The sequence below is a fragment of the Amphiprion ocellaris genome, chromosome 22, assembly GCF_022539595.1.
Source record: "Amphiprion ocellaris isolate individual 3 ecotype Okinawa chromosome 22, ASM2253959v1, whole genome shotgun sequence".
Taxonomy (NCBI): domain Eukaryota; kingdom Metazoa; phylum Chordata; class Actinopteri; family Pomacentridae; genus Amphiprion; species Amphiprion ocellaris.
In genome coordinates, this window is record NC_072787.1 from 23355343 (window position 1) to 23371793 (window position 16451).

At 39.9% G+C, this 16451-nt stretch overlaps 2 protein-coding genes across 4 annotated transcripts in view; one reads left to right on the plus strand and one right to left on the minus strand.

Annotated features, from left to right (window-relative positions):
* Positions 1–9021, minus strand: part of kbtbd2 (kelch repeat and BTB (POZ) domain containing 2) — a 46716-nt gene extending 37695 nt beyond the window's left edge. For 2 of the 3 annotated variants that reach the window (XM_055006947.1, XM_023271042.3), the window contains exons 1-2: positions 8807–9021; positions 4213–4803 (exon numbers count right to left, since the gene is read on the minus strand). In XM_055006947.1, the coding sequence (XP_054862922.1) occupies positions 4213–4385 (173 nt within the window). In that variant the 5' untranslated portion in view covers positions 4386–4803; positions 8807–9021. Of the gene's footprint in view, positions 1–4212; positions 4804–8437; positions 8712–8806 lie in introns of those variants that run through there. The other variant, XM_055006948.1, reaches the window with a different exon arrangement.
* Positions 9022–10802: 1781 nt separating this feature from the next.
* Positions 10803–14918, plus strand: buc (bucky ball). The gene is made up of 7 exons (XM_023270990.3): positions 10803–10997; positions 11088–11240; positions 11338–12702; positions 12782–12883; positions 13849–13941; positions 14014–14073; positions 14151–14918. The coding sequence occupies exons 1-6, from the start codon at positions 10991–10993 to the stop codon at positions 14040–14042; spliced, it is 1749 nt and encodes a 582-aa protein (XP_023126758.1). The 5' UTR covers positions 10803–10990; the 3' UTR covers positions 14043–14073; positions 14151–14918.
* The last annotated feature ends 1533 nt before the right edge of the window (positions 14919–16451 follow it).

Consider the following 16451-nt stretch of genomic DNA (forward strand, 5'->3'; position numbering starts at 1 on the left):
CAATAATTAATATTAACAGTTGCTGGCTTGCTAGGAGGCTTTTTCAAACAAAAATACATTTCAAAACTGATTTCTAGGCAATCTTAAAATTAAGATTTGAACAAACTCAAGTTTTCCTAATCTGATCTGCAAAATGTTTTCCAGGGAAAAAAAAGCAAAAATAAGCTACTTTTACACACTAAAATGAAAAGTAAACATCATTCTAAACCATGTTTTATTCCAGAATAACCAATACTAACAGTTGCTGGCTTGCTAGGAGGCCTTTTCGGACAAAAAATACATTTCAGAACTGATTTCTAGACAAAATTATAAATTAGAATTAAGATTTGAATGGACACAAGTTTTCCTTATCTGATCTGCAAAACATTTTCCAGGAAAAAACAGCAAATTTTACACATTAAAACACAAAAGCTGCTGGTTAATGTTGTGTTGCAACTTGTAGTTTTTGTGCTGGTTTGCTAGGAGGCCTTTTCAAACAAAAAATAAATTTCAGATCCGATTTCTAGACAATATTTTAAATAAGAATTAAGATTTGAACAGAGAAAAATTTTCTTTATCTGATCTACAAATATTTTCCAGGGGAGAAAAGCAAAAAAAAAATCAGCACATTTTACACGTTAAGATACAAAAGCTGCCGAGTAATATTGTTTTGGCGAGTGCTGCAACTTGTCATTTGTGTGCACGAGAAACAAATTTAAATTTTTTTTGCCAAGTTTACCCAAAGTAAGCCATCATTTTAAACCTCTGTATTCTAGAAATCAGAGAGATGCTCATAGCTGCTGGCTCACTGGGGCCTTTTTCAATACAAAATACACTTTAAGTCTGATTTCTATGCCATCTTCTTAATCACAACTAAGTTTCAAGTGAGAAAAGCATTCCTTATTTGATCCACAGCTGTTTCATCATTCGTTTCCAATCAGTTTTATCATTCAGAGTGAAAAGTTTGGCTCGATAATAAACCCATAAGACGGGACAAATCTCCCCTCTGCAGTGGGCGAAGCAGCTCCTGGTTCAGTCTTGTTCACTGTTTTACTACCCAAAGTTTTTCTTTTAAATAAACAGAGCCTCCTAATGACAGCTGGCCACGAGCCAGAGAGGCTGGAAAAACAGACCAAGTTACCAGCCGGAGCCCTGGTACCTGTAATTGGCTGCTGCTGGAATTCACTTCCCACTGTGGTCGTGTAATTTTACAGCTACATCCAGTTTACACCAAACCCATCCAGAGGTATCCAAACAATGCCGACATGCGACACATTTTCCACCATTTAGTCCATAAAATGCATATATAATAAAGTTATTTTGTTTACTATGACAGAAAAACATTTCAAAAGCTGCTCAATGTTAAATCAATACTCAGTTTTAAGTGCTCCAGCGTTATAACTGACATTATTCTTAAATAATAAAGTGTTTTGATGACATTAAGAGTGATTTGGAGCAGAAAAAAATGACTGTAATGAGTCACCACTGTCATTAAACGTTTCATATTCTTGGTCTCAGAGAGCAGAGCTGAAAGCCGCTGGGTTTATTCAGAGCAGATGTTCCTACTGGCTTGTCCTCCACCCATTAGCTTGTCCACCAACACAGTTTTTCCAAACACCGGATGACAAAAAGTGACATTCAGCAGCACCTGGATGGTGGGCTGACTGTGCACAGTTTTAGCTCCAGCTGGGCTCCCGTGTCGCTGCAGCCTCGGCAGGCCGCCCACGCTTCCACGTCGCCGCTCATCGGCCTGAGTCACGGCCTCTTTAACCTCACTCACGACATCAAGTTTCTCACATTTTATGCATAGTTATTGGCTCGAGTCGGCGATTTGCATTCCAAACTCCTTTCTGTGCTGCACTTGTCAAACACTCGGCACAGTCTACTCGGTCGCACGTTGCTAACCGACGCTAATTCACCTCCTTGTTTGTTCCACAGAAGATATAATTGCTGCCCTGGAATGCACAAACACATTACTTCCTATTTCCCGAATGATTTTTCTGAGTAAAAAGCTACCAGATGCCAAAATCTAGTTTCTGGTGGAAGCTAAAACTATTCTGGTTTTAATTTGCCAGCCCGATGTGCTTCATTTTCAGATTAATATCTACAATCTCCAATGGTTTTGATCACCAACTACTGGATTTAAGGCAACAATTAAGGAAAAATGTTGCACATTTGCTGGTTTCAACTCCTCAAGCCAATGGATCCTTTTTCCCCCCCTCTTTTTTAACCCTTACATGCATAAGTGGGTCAAAAATGACCTGGTGAGGTCGCTTTTATCATTTCATATTCCAGCTGTTCCTCAAAAAAATATGTATTTTATATCATGCTGTGTTTAAGTTATCGTTTATACTTTTAAACAAATTGTAATATTTGCATTCCTACCCAAAGCTCTTTATCACTGATAATATCATACAAGAGGTGAAGGAGGGATGGAGATTTGCAACAGCAGGAGGAAAAGAGTTGAAAAATGTCAACAAAATGGATGTTGACATCCTTCTACTGCTGTTCTGTGTAATATTCTTCTTTTTCAATCATCAAAATGTTCAAAATCTGTTGTAAAGTGCAAAATAAACATATTTCAAACATGAAATCAGTCTTTTGTGGACAAAAACTCCACTAACGTCAATACCTTAAAGTATTATTAATAATTGTTTTCCAGACTGTTTGTCAGGTTAATCTGTGGCTGGCTTCTAGCTTAGCCACTAGCTGTTAGCATAGCTTTAGCCACTGTGAGAGAAGCATATTTCCTGGTTTGTGTCGATGACTTCTGTTTCTTGTTTAGTTTTTGCTGCTTGAAAGACATTTCTGACACCACAGAGTGACAACAGACAGATCAAATTTAATTTACCAACACTAGGTCAATAAAAATACCAAAAATGTCAAACATTGTCCACAATAATCAGCCAGGGCTGGTTAGAAATGCAGTTTGTTTTCTGAATGCATTATAGAGCTATTAAACATGTACGCTGGATTAATTTTGACAACTTTGACACACTTGAAGTGTGTATTATCTAGATAAATGACATCTAAATAATGATTCTGGGACAAAACAAACTTGATGAGGAAGTCTCTGATATTTTCTAAACTAAATAATTACCTGATTAATCCAGAAAATAGTCAAAAGATGAATCTGTCTTCATAAATACAGTTAAAGTATTCTCATGTTGTGGCTTCGGGCTCTTTGTTGCACTGACCAGCACTTTTATGGATGAGCAGATTTCACAAACAATTAAAGTAGCTGTCACTTGAACTCTACCATATAATAATAATTTGCCTGCATAACCGCTGTGCCCTCCTGAGCGGGGTTTTAGGGGTGTGTTGATCACAGTTGGGGCTAAACCTGCCAGGCTGTATTACACAACCCTGCAGGCAAACCCCTGCACCCTCCTCCTGCCTTTTCCTCTCTTTTCTCCCCCCTCTTTTTTCTCTCCATCTCTCACCAAGACCTACGTGACCAGACTTTCCCGACAAACACAAGCTCTCTCCAGAGTCTCCCTCCCCTCTTCCCTCCCCTGAAGCGAGGCGTTTCGTGTAGAGGGGAGGCAGCAGACAGAAAAAGAAGGAAGGCGGTTTAGAGGAAGCGCTGCGACACCTCTAAACCCTGAAGGGGAAATGCTTTGCATGTTCACACCAGATAACGAGTGCATGGGAAACCATGGGGAGAGATGGGAGGCATGGAGTTGTTTTCTTGGAATGCATGCGTGGGGAGGGAGGGTGAGAATAAGAGGGAGAAAAAGGGAGGTAGACGGCGTGTTCAAATGCCGCATAGAGCTCCTGTCATGTACAGATGGACTCTTCCCAGAGACGAGGCTGCTGCTCTGTCATATTCACCGCAGTGCACACACTTCATTATGCAATGTTGTGCGTACAAATGAGGCCTCCCGAGGGCCTTGAGGGATACGTCTGTGGAACTCCACGTTCGAGATTGCTTCATTTGTTCCATGCAGAAATATATCAGAGGTGGAACAACTGGTGCAGATGGCAGCCCCCAAAGAAACACCATCCCCTTGTTTTCCATCCTCCACGTATGGAGTAGGTAACACTTGCTCTACAACGTGCTGCATTATTCATTGTAACCGTAGGAGGTGAGCACTTACAGACATAAACATAACGACAGCGCACGCCCGCCTCATCACAACGAGAGCCGCTGAACATGGCCACAATCGCCCAGAGGTGGGTGAAAACAGAAATGAGTTATTCCCTTCACGCAGCATGAGGCCGACTACTCACCTGAAATAGGAGCTACACGTGGCCAGGACCATCTTGTGACATGGGAACTCTGTGTCCTCCACCAGCAGCACAACGTCAGTCAGTAATTTCTGTTCGTAAAAGAACTTGAGCTGCTCCAGCAGGGAGACAGCGTAGTCCGTGTTGACCGGCCTGCGCTCACTGAGATCCGACATGGTTGCATCCCATGAATCGCGCCCCAGTTTTGAAAAGTCACACGGCCGGCAGAACCGGACTCAAGCCAACCAGGAGAAAAAAAATATATATTCTCAAAGATTCAAAAGGATGAATGGGGGGGAGGGAGGGGTGAGAACTCTTCAACACCTCCACTGGCCCAAGTGGAGGTGTTCAGCTCCTACGAGGGGGAAAATTTCCGCTGCTCCTTCTGCTGGAGATGAACTGAAAGCTGAGACGAGAAGGCTGTGGCGACCGAGTGTCACCGGCGGGCCTGGAGAGGAAAAAGGTCCGGGGCGAGGAAGGGGCTGCTTCCCCTCGGTGGGTCTATCTGCTGTCTGAGGTCATGCAGCGAGGCACTGAGGACCGGAGGTAGACGACGAGCGACTACTGTCGCAACACTGCTCCGTCAGTCACGGTCTGAAAACCACAGCAGAAAAACAAGAAGTGCAGTAGTTAGTCTGGAATCAATGGTCACCAAGAGGGCACAAAAAGGGTTTTCTTTGGGCTGTCAGAGCTGCTAACATCCTAAAAATCTTATTTAATATGAAATCCGTACAGGTCACCTCCTGCCATCTCCCCCTCTAGCCTCTCATCAAGAGTCTGAGTGGAAGAGGGCAGGAAATATTTTACAGCGACTCACATTACCGGACGACTGGCCCACTATAAAAAAAAACACAGGAGCTGTTAGTAAAGATATTTCATTCATACGCTACTACGCTAGGCTAAAAACAGCAAACCAGAGCTTCTTTTCCTGAAGGCAACTCAAAGCTACTCATCATTTTAGACTTATAATAGTTTCAGAATAGATATTTCTGTCTGCCGTGATGCAACTATTGTACATTCTAGTTTACAAAACACTACAGCTGCAATTCTCAGTTATTTTCATTGTTTATTAACCAGTCAGTTATTTTCTCAATTAACTGATTAGTTATTCAAACTACAAAATGGTGAAAAACATTGATCAATGCTTCTGAAAGTTCATCCTCAAATGTTTTGTTTTGGTCACAACATGAAAAAAATCTATTTACTGTCATAGACTAGGAAAGAAACCAGAATTATTCACAACTAGGAAGCAGGAATCAGACAATTTAGACTTTATTTTCTTTTAAAAAAATTACTCAAAAACCAATTGGCAAAATAGTCGGCAGTCAATTTAATAAATGACGAGTAATCATTGCTGCTCAACAAAACAAAACGCCTCAGGTGGCACATGAGGACAGAATCAGACAAAGCTGCATTAGTGGTGACAAAGTCATGTTGCGTCTCATGTTATATATATTAATACTCTATGTACATGTGTATAGAATTACCCTTAATATAGCCACCAAACTCTCCATCTTAATTTATTTATTTTTTTCCTGATTCTTTGCAGGGTACAAAAACAAAACAACAAAAAAACAGTAAAAACTATTTATATGACAACACAATGTCTGCTTTTATTCGGCAAAATGACAATATTAATGTCCACAAAGACAAAAGTAGCCTGTGAGAGAGTTAAAAAGCAGCTACATCACCAATACTACGGCCACTATAACAGCTCATTTCAGAGATGGTGAAAAATAAATGCACCAATCAAAATGATAAAAATCTCCTCCTAATATCAAACGTTATATCGGATCAGATCTGTTGGATTCTGATGGCGACTCAAACTCTGTCATGGTGTCATCCTTTCACTTTAACACGTCTGTTGTCAACACTTCCTGTGATCGCTGTCAACGAGAGCGTCAGAATATTTTTAATTCCCGTGAACGCTGGTGTCTGTAAGTTTAATGCGAGTGACATGGGGTGAGAAAACATCTTAGGAAGAAGTTCTCAAAGCAGAAACCATCTTGCTGCTAATTATTTGATTTGCTGATGGTCACAAAACCTGCAAAAGTATAGAAGAATGTACTCAAACAAAGATACTGAGCATTTACTTGTTTAAATGCTGAATAACTGAATATCACTGACATTTGAGCTGCTGTCATCTCCAAACAAAACACGACGCATCATTGACTATTTTTTTAAAACATTTTATAGTCAAAATGAATAGATCACACCAGAAAATAATCCTTGCATAAATAAACATACTCATTATCCGCAGCACTTTCGAAAAGTTTACAGCTGCATCGTCTACACTACTAACAGGCCGTCATCTTTTCACCTTAACACTTCTGTTGTTAACACGCCCTGCAGTAGCTGTCAATGTCAGAATCGGAATGTTTTTAACTTCTGTCATTAGTAGTGTCTGTAAGTTTAGCACGAGCAGCTAGCTAGCATTTTAGCAAAGTGGAGCGAACACTACTGACATGAGAAGAAGACAAAACAAAAACACAAAGTTCAGTTGAATGAACTAACCCCAAGTGTGTCCCTTCCTGACTCATAACAATCTTTCTTTCTTCGTCCTTTCCTCCTCTACCTCCCTGCTTCCATGCTAGTCTGCTGCCACTTGGGCTTCTCATCGCCTACTTTCCCAACTGCAGAATTTTCCTGGTAGAGGCTGACAGAGACCTGCGTTTCAGTCTGAAAACATTCACCTCCTCCTAACATGCTACAAACTTCCAGCAGCCGGATGGACTTGACGTTGGGGTACAAAGAGAGGCTGGTGAGGGGTCCCCTTCTGGTGACTTTTTCCTAATTTTCCATAGTCTATGTCTTATTGTTATTGCACAGCCTTAAAGAACATTTCACTTATCATGTGACAAATAAAAACTCTCGAATATTGAACCGGAATCTTAGCTATTTCCAAGCTCCCTCCAGGTTTTACTTTTTTTTTTCACTATTTAATGTGCATTAAGGTGAGATTACTCGTTTATTCTTACTTGTTTTATATTTAAGCAGGAAATTTGTGCTGAAGATAATTTATCACTTGTGTATCTTTACAAATGGGCTAGAGTGGTTAAATTCAAAATATTTTTTTTTCTGCAACTCAATAGTCAAAATTGGTCGTTAAAAGTAAGCAATAATCATCAACATGGACTGAAATCATACATTAAACAATGCTAAATGTTTTAGCTACATCACCCAAACCTGTGGAGACACTTTTTAGATGAAAATGTACACATCTGACATCTGGTGGATAGTTAGAGGCGCAGCTTCTCTACATTGTGTGGATGTTAGCAAGCGCTCCTTAACTGACACTGAACCTGAAGAGCTTCAGGTTCCTGGGGGTTCACATCTCTGCGGACTTCACATGGTCCACCCACATCCAACACCAGGTAGGGAGGGCCCTACAGAGACTGTACTTCCTCAGGAAGCTGTGTCAGGCTCATCTCCCCCCAAAAGCTGCTCACAAACTTCTGCCGTTCCACCACTTGGAGCCTGCTAACCTACTGCTGTACTGCAGAGGACAGGAAGGACCTGCAACGGGTGACTGGGACCACATTACCCCCCCACAGACGCATTTACACCAGCAGACTTCAGAGGAAAGCCAGGGGGATGACCAGAGACCCCAGGACACACTCCCCTCTCCCCTCACATAGACGTTACAGGACACTGCTCCTGCTCCATCCCCCCCAAATGACGATATTACATCCCAACAAGTGCAATATTCACGTTTAAGTGCAATTCATACCATGTGCAATAACTCTCTAACCACAAAACGTTTCCACACTGTATATTTTGCTCTTATATTCCAGCTGTATATATTTTCAGTGTGTGTTAATATTGCCTTATATAGTTTATTTTCAATGCTGCTATGTGGAGAGTGCTGAACTGATTGTTTTTTGTAACGGTGACAATAAAGATCTATTCTATTCCATCCTTCGCCTACCATTAGGCCATCTCCAGCACTTACATCAGCTTCAAAATCTTAAATAACAGACCAGCTATTTATCAATTCCACTGACAACACGTCCCCACGCAGAGCCTGCAAGCTAACCAGTTACTCTCCACGTAAAGGCAGGCAGTTGAACACTGTTTGCTGGTATTTTTTTGCAGGGGGAGGACTAGCTTGATGCTAGCTGCGTTAGCAAGTTAACCACCGCTCCACTTTGTCCAAAACAAACCTCCCGAGTGAAACCTAAAACATGGCCAAGTAACATTAGACAACCGGGCCCGTTACAAAACATACCTCCATGCGGTTAGCGAGCCCGACGAGCCCTCGCACCGCCGTCCTCGTCTTTGATCAACTGACCAATACACCTAATCAGCTAGCCTCCGTTACATCGCTAGCTCGAGCACCGACACCCGCGGCAAGTTAGCAACTTTAGCGCCCCTCCGCTCCACAGTTCCGGGGTGTCTTAACCGCCACCCACCTCGGCGACCGGTCTGTTGAAGCCCACCAGCAGCTTGTTGGGACGTTAAGCTCCTGCTGCGATGAGCTCAACGGCGAAACAGCAACAGAGAGGACGTGATAGCGGCGGCCAGAAGAGAGAGCGGTCATGCTGCTAGAGCACACACAGCTAGGCTAACCGCTACGGGAGCTAAATGAGCTAGCTACCTGACTGAGCCACTTCTCTCCCGTGAAAACCGCTCCGGCGTCCGCAGATCCGGGGCTCCTTACAGTAGCCGTGGGCAGGCTCCACACGCCGAACCGTCGCGGCGGCTGTTTTTCGTCAGCACCGGGCGCCAGGTGAGCTCCTCACGCCGGATTGAGACATTAAAGAGTTGTGTGGAAGCGCCGAGCAGCGGACAACCTGAGGCCAAATCAGGATACTGCGCATGCGCCCACCCGGAGCGGCCTGCGCTGGCTGGAGAGGGGAACAGCGACACCTAGAGGACAGACGGGGGTACTGCAGCTGGAGCACTGTCAACACACCTGAACTAAACTAGTGCATCTAAAAAATAATCAATTATTATCAAAATTTGAAGCTAAAACATTATATTTCTTATCGGTTATTAAGAGAATGTTAAGATTTAATACATCCCGTACTCATAAAGTGAAATATTTCAAGCTTTTTTCTTTAATTTTGATGATTTTGACTTAAACTGGACATTTTACGTTCTAAATGTTATCCATTACATCTGTAAACTATCTGCACCTATTTACATCATTGCCCATTAAAATACATCCTCATTTGCACATTATGTTCATTTGCACATTTCTATATCACTCTGTATATTCTTGTATATATTGTTATTTTTTTCTTTTCTATTTAATTTCATTTTAACCTATTTTATTTTATTTTATTTTATTTTATTTTATTTTATTTTATTTTATTTTATGTTACCTTCATTTTATACCTGACCTAATATTCTGTGTCGTCTTGTTGTTGTCTGCTCTCTTGCTGTTGAATATTCAGCTGCTGTAACAACCGAATTTCCCTCTGGGGATTAATGAAGTCTGTTTAAGTCTAAGTTAAAGCTCCTGAAAATCACAATTAGATGCACTAGTATTTATATACATACCTTGTTATTAATTCAAACATTCACAACATTGAAAATGATTTTTTTTTATGATTTAAATTTTTTTTTGCACAAAAACAGTTATAATCTCACAGGATGAATAATTTAGTGTAGCGTTTAGAATGTTTTCAAAAATATTAGGCTATAAACTATATTGAAAATTGATTAAATATGAATTCACAGTTCCAAGGCTTTAAAACAGCATTTAGGCCTCCACTTTGAAAAATAAAACTGACTGAAAATGACAATACAATTCAGCAAACAATAAAATGTAAATGCAATAATAACAATCATTATTATTATTATATAATGCACATCAAAATTAAAAAAGCATTAAAATAAAACGATGACATCAATATTACATGAAATACAATATTAAATGTTTGCATTGTATGTAGTATTTATTTTATTATGAATATCTAATACTCTAATACTAGGAATAAATTGTTAATTCTTGTTCTTGTTATTCTTTTTGTTTTGTTTTCTTTTGGTTTTTATTTTATTTAAATTGCTTTTTTTTATAGGAGGGTACTTAAAATGCTTGTTTGTTAGCATGGTTGACATGTTCACTGTTAAATCAGCTGTGCACACCGAGCAGCTTAATTATATTTTTGTGTCATAATTTTGTTTGTGGAAAAAATAAAGCAAAAAAGAGAAAAAAAAACAGTATTTTGCTCAGTTTTTGTAATTTAAAGCAACGAAATATGAACTAATATTTTTAAGACAAAAAAGATAATAATGTAAATAATGTAAAATAAGTAGATTTTTTTTAAAAAGTTACCAGAAAATATTGAAAATGATGAATATTTTGTTACCATTATTAACAGTTTCCCTTCAATTTTCTTGCATTTTCAGAGGAAAAAAAACGAATTCTTTAACTGGAAAACGGGACAGTTATTGTCGTTTTAATTATCAGCGTTTAACTGGCCAATTAGTCCATATTAAATATCTTATATTATTTATCTATTTTGAGAGTGTTTTGCGGGTGTGTATTTTACTCTTTGACCTCTGTGAAAGTGAGAATTCAGATTTTTCCGGCTGCACTTGAATATCGCATCCTGACAGCGCAGCAGCTGTTTCCTATTTGACTGATTGACGGACATGTTTCGTCTTTTGTTAGCGGGGCGTCATGTGGAGCTGAGAGCGAAGCCTTTCTGTTTGTTTAAGAAGAAACTGACTTTAATTTTCCAGGAGTCGGGGGATGTTTATTCGCTCGTTTCCATTCATCTGCAGTGTTTTGTTTTATTTTCTGACCGGCTGAGCGAAAACGTGACCGAAGATGGAAGGTAAAGACTTTCTTGTTGTTTCATTGCCGAACTGTCGGTCTTTGCACGAAAATAATAATATTCTACCACTTTGTCTGCCGTTTTCTGTAGATCCAAACAAACAGCCACCTTCATTTGGGAATGGACAGCAGAGAAACCCTCATCCAAGACCTTTTTTCTACGTCCAACCTCCATCTCAGCCTTATTACTTCTACCAACCCTGGCAGCTCAACAACCCTTACAGTCACTATGGTTTGTCTGGAGGTATTAACATATTTAAACCTTTTGTTGTTGCTGTTGCAATCAACTCATAGCCAAATATTGCGTGACACCTCACTGCATCTGTTTGTATACCTCCTAGGTTTTAACTTTGCTCGTCCCTGCATGCACCCCATCCAGTACATGCAGTATCCCGGTGTTGTTTTCCCGCACACTTCCATATATCCGATGGATTACAGGCGGATGTTCGAGCCCCGCTTCCAGGCTCCGACTTGGGGTGAAATGCCTCGACAACAGCACAATCCACAGCCTCAGGGGCATCGAGAAATGGCCTGCTCGGAGGTCCAAACCGACCCCAGCGACGCCATAACCAAACTCATTGAGTGCCTGGATAAGATCCGAGCCAGCGAGATGCAGGGCGCCAACAGGGAACTGGACTCTGGCATTGCATCCCAGTCCTCAGGGATGTTTTCACCACGAGAGGAGAAGAAAAACCAAGAACAGGGTAATGTCCTGCCTTCGGCACCTCAAGACGGCCATGCGGAAGGGTTGGTGGACTCACCTGCTGCTGCTGAGTCCAGCCGGACAATCTTAGACTCCTTAAGCCCTCAGGTATCCTGGTCAGGAGGTCTCGAAGAGGAGCTACCCCTCGATAGCTCCTCTGTTCAGGAAGATTGTCCCGAGCTCGAGCATTCAGAAACAGATGAACACCTTGTGTCTGCTGAGGAAGAAGAGGTCCAGTCAGATACCTCGAGTGTCCCCAAATGTGACACCGAAGACCTCCCGAAGTCCCCGATGTCACTTAAAGAGGCCGGAAGTAGTGACAAAGTCTCAAATGCAGAACATCTGGAAGAGTCTGCCAATGAAGACAAAACTGATCGGAGCTACCAGATCCTCAAACTACCCTTTGATTGCGTTTTAACCCCTGGATCCGCCCGCCTCGCTTCCCCATCAGCTCCCTACTACTACAACTACCTATCCATGCAGGCGACACATGAGCGGATGAGCGTCCTCAGCCCATCCTTGGATGAATTGTCCTCCAGAGACGAGATGTTCTCCACAGACCTGGACGACGTGGATCTCTTTCCCAAACATGTATACGCACCCAGAAGGCTCACAGAGGTCATCGGTGGATCCCTTCAAGATGCCAAAGACGTGGAGGAAACCTGGATGCCCGGTTCATGTGCCTGCTGTGGGAAAAGGCTGGTAAAAGGGAAGAACAGGAGCAAAATCCATAACTCCGAGATGTACCTGGACGAAGGTGGAGACTCGGACGAGGAAAGTGAGTATGGACGAGGGTGCGAGCAGCCAGTTCGAGTGGTTGTAAGGAAGCCTTGTTCACCAAGGAGGTCTCACCCCATCCGGCCGAGACATGCGTCTAAACCGTGGTATAAAAGAGGTTTATGCAAGGAGATGTCCGACCAGGTGGAAGATCAGGATGGTTGTGAACACGAATTAGCTCAAGGTGAAACTGGAGAGTCTGAGCTGCAGTGTAGGACATATGAAGGTAAGTATGTGCTAAAAACTTCTCTTTCCTAACTATTTTCAGTTCATTTATTTCATATTACAAATGAATTCTTTCATAGACAGACTATGCAGAGAAGATCCGACCACGTCAGATCAAGGCTGGTGGGCAGACGGCGACGTGATTCCCAGAAGGAGATCGGCAGCAACTCTGCAGCGACAAGGTGAAATCTAGAAGCTCACAATTGATTTGCAGCTCAGAATGTAGGATCAAGTGTTCATCTAATCTTTAATACCATATTCTGTTGTATTTGTTAGTGGTTCATTCCATCTCAAACTATCACATTTCATAGATACTTAAAAAGATATATGTGAAATTTTAGCTGGATTTGACCCACTTAAAGCATTTTTTGCACATTTTTATTTTTCTGAACGAATTTGAGGCTATGTTTTGAGACACAGTATCTCAGGAACTATTAAAGATTAAAGCCTGATATTGTCACTGTTACTACTCCGCCAAGAAACAGCAGATTATGTGATGATCGGCCTACATTTATCTGTTTGTCTGTCCACCTGTCTGTTAACAACATTGCTCAAAAACGGACTAACAGATTTGGATGAAATCTTCAGGGAAGGTCAGAAATAACACAGGGACCAAGTGATTAGATTTTGGCAGTGATGTGGCTTATAGTCTGGATCCACAGATTTGTTAAAGATTTCTGAATCATTGTTAGTGTCACAGCGTTACTTTATTTTAATTTAAATGTAAAATACTTGATCATAAAATTGGGAAAAAAGTTGGGTTTGTTTTTTTTTTTTTCTTAGCTGACTGAGCAGGTTTGACAAGTTGTACCACAAAAGCAAGAATGTTTACATTTTCACCTCACACATAATCAGAGATATTACTGGAGACATGATAAGAAATAAGAGCAAAGATTTCAGGCTTTTTTCTGCAGCAAAGAACTTTTTTCCCTCCTTTTTTTTTTTTATTCAGAACAACTTTCATCAGTTTCTGAACGACTTATCTTCATGTCTTAAAACAATGGACTGTTGTTTCTTTTGCCGTATAGTGTGTTGTATACCAACAATACCTTGACAAAACACAACTAACAATCTCATTTTAGCATCAATCCATTCATCTAAATCAAATTATTTTTGCCGTTCTTGTGTATTTGTATCGACTGATTAGAAATGAGCGCTCAGTGGATGTCGATGCACCACCGATCAAGAGATGAAGACCACGATGAAGATGACGAGCCGCCACCTTTACACTGGGACAGAGGTGACATTTCGATTTTCTACCTGCCATGCTGTTAATTTTATCTAAACGTAATGATTTAAAAACATTGTTTAGGCTCTGCGATAAGAGGAGAACCGAGATGATAACATCCCCCCCGACGGACCTTGTTGAACTGTAGGTGTCCTGCTTCTAGCTTTGCAACTGAAAATATGATGAAAATGTGTTTTAATGCTTCTTTATTTCCTCCTCAGGTCCCCTCGAAAGGTGTAAACGTTCACAGATAATGCGTTGGAAGATATTTGGGGCACCAGGTGAAATGCACTGCACAGGAGGCATCTTTTTGTTGGAGAAAAGTTAAAAAAAAAAAAAAAAAAAAAGTATAATTCTTCCACAGTGGTACTGCCTTGCACTATTCATGATTAATGGATTCACAAGAAGGCAAACGGGCTGAAAGGTTGTATTACAGTTTGGGGTCAGTCCAATAAAATATTGTCATTTAAGTTTTCTGGTGCCTCATTTTGTGTTTTCCTCTGTTTAGGATGGTTTATGTTCCAGATTTACAGCTTTTAGTCACCTGAGATTTCGTCCAGAACCACTTTTTTTTTTTTTTTTTTAATCTCTACTGCAACATCTGTGCTGATTCCAGATGTTGGTAGATGATAATCGTCACCTGAGGTAAAGTGAGGTGTCTCTGGAGGTCAATAGAAGCTCAAGAAATGAATATATTAGTACAGGATAATTCTTTACCAGTGGACAGAGCATTGTTCCTGCAGGGATATGAATCAGAACAGTAGCTGTAGTTTCTAGAATAAAGTCTGTATTGTTGTAGGGATCTTTGCTTGTTTGTTACCTCCAGGTATTATCAGCTCACATCCAGACAGTTTTGAGCTCTTCAGCTGCACAGTGGAATAAATTAAGACAACTTCAGTGCATATTTTTGGATGTAATTTACTGGATGAGTTGGTATTTTTCAAATCCAGTCGTCATTCTTTGGTATTAAATGTCCTCCAGTTAAGAAAGTTCAATAAAAATCTCTTTTTTAAATGTTTGTGACCAAGTATTTCATATTAAATAATATTCTATATGTTTTGTGTTATTGTGACATGCAGCTACATGCGGTTCAGAAAATATCACTAGTTGACTTATGCATTATATTTTTTCATATTTCAAATCTCCCATAATCAAAGACTTTTTGATCTATTGGTCCAATATTGCAGATTTGAAATCGATGTCATGATGTGAAATAACAGTGAAAATTTCAGACTTTCATCTTTAATAGTGTCTGAGATATTGTTGTTCAAACAGCCTCAGATATATCAGTCTAAAATTTCACAAATATCTTTATAAACATACATATTTATGCTATATTTTCAGGCAAATCAGAGATGGTGGAGAAGAAATTGTTCTTAAGATTTTATGATTTGAAATGGACTGGTCAAGAGGAAGGCTCATACAATTTCACTTTTGTAGAAAATCCACTGGGTTTAGAGTTAATTTAATTTTCATTTTCATTTTAATTATTCCCTTTTTTCTGTGACCAAATTTACATTTTAACCATATAAAAATAAAATAAAAACATGAAAAATCGAGTTTATTTACAAATGGTAATCAATCCTTTTACAACAGTACTGTATTTAAATCTACAAACATTTTGTACCATTTTTCTAAAACACATTTTTAAAACAATTTGCTGTTATTGTACACATTTTCCCTCTATTGTTAAATTACAGATTATAACTAGTAATTTTACTGAAAACAGCATTAATTTACATGGTAATTGAAAAACAACAACCAAAAAAAACAGGCCAAAACTGCATGTAATGTCTACATCAAAAAACAAATAATTTGCTCTTTTAAATGAGTGACCACAAAATCACACTGTTCTACTGTATTCATATGATCTAAAAAAAAAAAATGTATTCCAGATATTTGCTGTGATTATCACCGTTTTCTTAGTTTCGAATATTGTGGTATTCCACAGTTTTTTGATGTATTTTATCTGTATTTAAATGAAAAAAAAAGATTATTTTAGAGATATTTGCTGCCAAAGTGAGTTCATAATTATCCATGTGGGGGGCAGTGGTAATGTCCTTCACTTCAGTCTTTATTTCATTATTTAAAAAATCTTGTTCTGGTGATGAAGTCAGACACATTGCTGTTAGCTATGTCCTGCTCTTTTGTAAGAAAAATTATCCATCTTCTCCTGATTAACAACCTCCAGCAGCATCTGAATTGGCTTTATGAAATGAATTCTCTTTAGAATAAGCCTGATCAATGTATGTTTACATGGGGCCCTTAAAGGTCAATTTAAATGTCAAATTAGCAATCCAGTGCAACCAAGAGTGTCAGAAAACATGTTAGTGTTGTCCAAATGTTCAATAAAATCAAATAAAGTAAATTTTTATGCAGAAAAAGCTACTCTGAATTACAATAACCCATTAAATCTACATATGAGTATGTGAAAAGTCAGAACGGGTCCTTTAACACCTTCCAGAGTCCTCAGAAAACCTCTTAACGTCAGCAAACCAGTTTATTATTCAAGCATAATGTCG